Source organism: Trachymyrmex cornetzi, unplaced genomic scaffold, assembly GCF_001594075.2.
Source record: "Trachymyrmex cornetzi isolate Tcor2-1 unplaced genomic scaffold, Tcor1.1 scaffold218, whole genome shotgun sequence".
NCBI classification, from domain to species: domain Eukaryota; kingdom Metazoa; phylum Arthropoda; class Insecta; order Hymenoptera; family Formicidae; genus Trachymyrmex; species Trachymyrmex cornetzi.
Genome location: NW_017296825.1, coordinates 96,400 through 102,399, shown reverse-complemented (window position 1 = coordinate 102,399; position 6,000 = coordinate 96,400). Strand labels below are relative to the sequence as shown.

The 6,000-nt window shown below is 31.5% G+C and overlaps 1 protein-coding gene across 1 annotated transcript in view; it reads left to right on the top strand.

Moving 5' to 3' along the window:
- LOC108760086 (ras-specific guanine nucleotide-releasing factor 2) overlaps window positions 1-6,000 on the top strand; it is an 88,909-nt gene that overhangs the window by 62,417 nt on the left and 20,492 nt on the right. The window contains exons 5-8 of the mRNA XM_018505881.1: window positions 435-582; window positions 3,290-3,600; window positions 4,047-4,276; window positions 5,545-5,738. Coding sequence (XP_018361383.1) covers window positions 435-582; window positions 3,290-3,600; window positions 4,047-4,276; window positions 5,545-5,738 — 883 coding nt within the window. The remainder of the gene's footprint in view (window positions 1-434; window positions 583-3,289; window positions 3,601-4,046; window positions 4,277-5,544; window positions 5,739-6,000) is intronic.

The window sequence follows — 6,000 nt, the reverse complement described above, 5'->3', positions numbered from 1 at the left end:
TATACATTTTTATAATTTTTTCTTTGTAGTCTACGGAATTCTTCAACGATTTGCAGTTGTTTCTTTGTTAAAAAAATTTTAATCCAGGTTAAAAATATATAAAAATAAAGAATTATATTAAATGAAGATCGAATTATACATAAAAAATGGATCAAAACTACACGTACGTGCGAATTTTGTTTACTGGTTTTCAAGTCGTTAGAATATTATGAAATTCTGCGAAATTCCGTTTTTCACACGTAACTGCAGGAAAACCATAATTTCGTTTCCACGCAAAATTCCTGGAAGGTACACTTCATACATTTTTCCGCGCCACATACAGTCAACTGTTTTATTTTCCCTTATATTACGGTTCTCCGCTTAAATAACACTTTTAAGCGCAGCGCATGAGCCAAGTCTAACTCGGCTTTCTTTTTCTCGGATATTGATTCTAGCTTCAACAAATTGTTGCTACAAAAAGAGGAGCTCGAGCAGAAGCATCTGCACCTGTTGCAAATTGTTGAGAGTGAGAAAACGGCCAAATGGCAGTACACCCAGCAATGCGAGGAATTGGCGTCGGAAATAAAAAAACTCCGAGCAGAGGTTAGTTATATCAGCATATTTTATACATATATATTACATTTAGTTTTTTTTACGAGTGAGTATATATATTTTATGATATTTTTTCTTGGTAATTTTGATTCGTGCTGCGTGTATTTTTTTTATTTCAACTTCTGTAATATCTTCTGTGACATTTTACTATGTAATTAGTAAAATCATTTTGTAACGAATCGTCAATTCTTGGAAAATCTCTGGGTGGACTTCCGAAAAAACCTGAAAGCTCTGATTTTCTTATCGATTAGTTTGCGACCATATTTTGATACGCTGATTACGAATATAATCATGAAAATTGCCAATAAGGTCATTTTCAAGATTAAATTAAACTATATTTTTCATATTTTTTCACATTTAATATTGAAAGTGATCTACTCTTACCCCACCTCACCCTCTTGCCAATGAGCACACGACTTTCCACGCGAAGCGACTCTCACCCTACCTCTCCCCCTGTTTAGGGGTGCGCGACTTCCACGCGAAGGGACTCATTAATTTTACCTCTTCTCCTCTGTCTGGGGGCGCGCGACTTAATTATAGTACTGTATTTTGATATGTTAATAACGTATATGACCATGAAAACCACTGGTGATAAGTCATTTTCAATATCAAATGTAAAAAAATGTCAAAAAAATTGGTTTTTCCAAATTTGACTTTGAAAATGACATTATCGGCAATTTTAATGATCATATTCGTAATCAGCGCACTAAAATACAGTTGTATATCAATCGACAAGAAAATCGGAGCTTTCAGATTTTTGGAAGTTTATCCAAATTTCCTATACATATATCACACGAAGAATTCTGCACATTTTACTTTTATTTTACTAATATTAATACTTTAAAGATCATAATATAGCGCATGTGAATAAAATTTTAATGGATAAAATTTTTTTTCGGAAAATAAAAGGTTTCTTTTTTAATATTTTATATATATGGTTTATTACTATGTGTGTATGTAACTGTTTTTAAAGTTCAATTATTTTAGCATTACAATATCACACAAATTAATTAAATTGTCTGTTATAAATTTCGTGATTCAATTTTAGTTTCTACATGAAAAAAATTATTTTGTTAAAGTATTTAAAAATTTGTGGCTAAATACAGATCTGAAAATAATATTTTGGAGTATAAAAAAATTATATATAATGGTCAAGTGTAATAATACTATAAAAAGTTTCTGATAATCAGCTTGATCGTCTACATAATTATTTTGACGGTTTAACATTATTTTAATTCTGATCTATGTATCTCGTTAAATTTTTAAATTCCTTAACAATTTTTAAAGCCCAACCATTCTTTCCCTGATAATAAATATCGAAGTATACATAACTTCCGGAGCACTTTTGAAATTAAAATTTAGCTTCGCGTTTTAACTCGCGTCAATTAGTCTTAACCCCTTCATTAATTTCATCTAGAGTAACTACGGTATATACGACGCGCGAGGATTTACACCGTAGAAGTCAGAAATAACAGAGGAAGTAGGAGTAATTTTCTCGCAATTACTCTTTCACATGCCTTTATGTTATATTAATATTATGTTATGATTTCAATTTTTTACTATTAGTATTAATGAAATTATCGTGAGTTGAATCAATTTGTCACTGTAATAAGTGTAGCGCTATCATAAATTATAATCTATTTAAAATGATTATTGTAGGGCGCATAAAAGATTTAATAGTTATTTCGTGATACATAAATGTAGAGGAATAGTAAAGCATGTTATAACAAAATAAAAATGCTTTGCTCTTGTATTCTTTGCTTAGTTTGTTGTCTTGTATGTCCTACCTATTTGAGACATGCAGCATTTTTAGGGAGCGAGATTTATGCTCAAAGTACGTATACGAAGTGCGTAGATTGGATTCAGTGCACCAAATGCAATAAATGCATTATATAAAATATGTACCTAATGTCAAAACACTTGTAATACATATAAAAGATTGTAATCATTATCTTTATATTATTACTTCATATTTATCATTTTTTATTTCTTAATAAAACTTTTTAAACTCATTTTATAAGTTATTATATTATTTTACGTCTTATTTATAAGTATTATTTGTAAATTTTTCATGAGCTATACATTTTACCCCCTCTACCCTCCCCCCCCCTCTATGAGTAGTCCATCTCTATGGGATATATGTACATAGTAAAAATGCAAGACTGACAAAAAAGTCGAAACATCTGAAAAGTTTTAAATATATTAAAATTTAGCTCGTAGCCCTTATTGTTGATTAATGTTTATTTAAAAATGCAAGAGTTTTTCGCGAAAAGTTCTTTTTTTTAATACGAAAAATAAATATTGTAGATTTTTTTTTTATAATAGTAGACAGTACAAAAAGTTTTTACTGGTATAGTTCATTTATCCTAAACATAGTAAATAATACTTAATAAATTAAGTTTTTGTTAGATGCGGCGTATATATCGCAGTTACCCTATTTATGGATGCTAAGTTTGATAATTAAGTTGATACCTTATAAAACTAATGAAGTTATTATGTTGTAGGAGAACTGATAATATTTTATCCAAGTACTTGTTCGACATTTAATCTAAATTTCATTTAAGCATTCCAGTTTGGTTTATTGAAGAAATTACATTTAAAATCGTTAAAAGCAATTTATTTAAGAAATACGAGAAGATGTTTGCTTGGAATTATTTTTTATATGATATTACGGATTTCGCGATGATTCTCATTACAGCTGTGTGCCCTGAAAAAAGAGCTAAGGCCTTCTGTAATGCCGATATACGCCAGTCGACCGGCAGTTCAAAGAACTATGTCCCAAGGTACCGGAAGTTTGTACAGCACATTCCATTCATACAGTTTCGGTGCTCACAGTTCCGGCGGCTTCGCTCCCGGATTACGTGATATCTCGGAGGGCTCTGTTGAAATGCAGAAAGTTAAGAAGGTTCAGAGTTTTTTCAGGGGTTGGCTGTGCCGACGACGTTGGAAGCAAATTGTTGAACAGTACATCAAGAGCCCGCACGCTGAGAGCATGCGCAAACGGAACAGGTAATTGTTGCTGCCTTATCGCATAACCAATGGTGTCCAACTAGTTTGCGCATTTCGCTTTTCCATTAATGGCTTGTCATGTCACCGCGCTTGTCATTTCACAGTTACGTTTTGCGCGGCCGTACGGAAATAAACGCTATAAGTGAGTTTGAATATAATTTTCAAAAAAAAGATCCAAAATGTTAAGTAGCGTAGGTTTTTTTATTAAATAAAATTATGTGCTCTGACTGTTATACATAAACTTAAGTAATAACTTATATATTATTTTTGTTCCGCGGCTGAATAAAATTTATCATTATTCTCTCGCGTGCCGAGAGATTTTCGCTTAATCACACCGTTCCTATATTTTATTTATTTGCGATGTAATAACTATGTAAAGTCGATAGTTATTGGCTTTATTTAATTTGTACTACCAATGGTATTGAACGCATATTCTACTATTTCAGCCTGGTATTCCAAATGGTGGAGGCCGAGGAGGAGTATACGGAGCAGATGGAGATTTTAGTAAGCTGTTTTCTGAGGCCTTTCAAGATGGCTGCCAGTTCAAAGAAACCCCCATGTAGTCACGAGGATGTGAATAGCATATTTTTGAATAGCGAAACCGTGCTGTTTCTCCATCAAATCTTCCTGAAGGGTCTCACCTCGCGTATGGAGAGCTGGCCCACTTTAGTTTTAGGTATGGATATATTTAAAACTATTTTAAGTAATATAAATCGATATATTGGACGACAAACAGAAATGTGCGATTTGTAATATATCGCAAACGTTGCGATTTATTCTCCTTGTTCGAGATATACAATTGAATTTTTAATCACAAAATCGCATACGATTTTAAATCTCATGTGATTAAATTTACATGCCATTTAAAATTGTAAATGCAACTGGAAATCACTTTTGTAATATTTATTCATTAAATATTTATACATATAGAAAAATGGAGAAAACAAAAATTTTATCTCTTTATTAATTATTTCATTACATGATTTAAATATTACACGGAAAGAATGGTTTTGCTAAAGTATTTAAAAATTTAGCTGAATACAAATCTGAAAATAATTTTGTTGGATCATCAAAATAATTATGAATACTTAAAAGCATTCATGACAATGCTAAGAAAGATTTTGACATTTTAGCCAACAATTTGAGTGTCTTGCACAATTAATAATTATTTTGATGGTTCAAACAAAATTATTTTCAGATCCATATCTAAAGTTTTAGATACGTACTTCAGTAACATGTCATTTCTTTTGTATATATGAATACTATAAACGTACTTTTGCTTCCGATTATTAAATGCTTTTAATTTTTAACACTAAACATGGTCCAATTAATCTGTTTGAAATTTGTTTTTCTTTATTATTAATTCGTGAAATTTTTATACAGTGCCATTTTTTTATACAGTGAATAAACATTTGTATATGCTTATACGTAATTTAATATTTAAAATATAAAATAAAAATCTCGTTGCAGTATATATATGTAGGTATATATTATATTCACTGTGATTCTTGAGGAAAATCGCAATTGCGATATACAATTTTGTAAATCTCATAGAAAAAATGTTACGGTTATCACAACCGTAATAAATAATAATAATTTTCGCCCATCAGTACATTTAGTTGTGATAACTATAAGATGGACATATCTTTACAGCCATTGAGCATACAAATCTTACGGTTACCACAATCATTCTTATAACCAAAAAATATATTAATGGGCGACTTTTTGGCCGTGACAACCGTAACCGTTTTTTTCCATGTTCTAAACAAATCCATGTCTGTAAAGGCGAATCAAAGAGACGCAAGAATTTCGCGATTTTAAGTATCTAAAAATTTTTCCCTCTAACGATATTAATTTATGAGAGTATATTATCTTACGTAAGAAAGAATAATGTGGATGAAGGTTGTATACCGATCAATCACGGCATATTATGAATACACGCAGGTGACTTGTTCGACATGTTGCTACCGATGTTATCCATATATCAAGAGTACGTGAGAAACCACCACTATAGCCTTCAAGTGTTGACTGAGTGCAAGCAATCGTCACCGTTCGTGGCGTTGCTCAATAGGTTGGAGAACAAGACTGCCTGCCACGGACGATCCTTGGAGACCTTTCTAACATATCCCATGCATCAGGTAAGATTGCTACATGCAGATAAAATCGATGCAATTGTCGTACGTAAAGCATAGAAGTTCGACACAAGTGTTTCGGAAAATTCAATGGTATCGCTTTATATTATTATCGTTACAAAAAAAAGAGAAAGGAACATCGCCAATAAATGTCACATCCGTGCGATATTAATTTCTTTGCACTGTTCTTTTCTCAAGAAAGCAAATTCCTGCACGAAAAAGAAAATAAAATAATGGAACGATTATCTCGATGATGCGAATGCCTCTT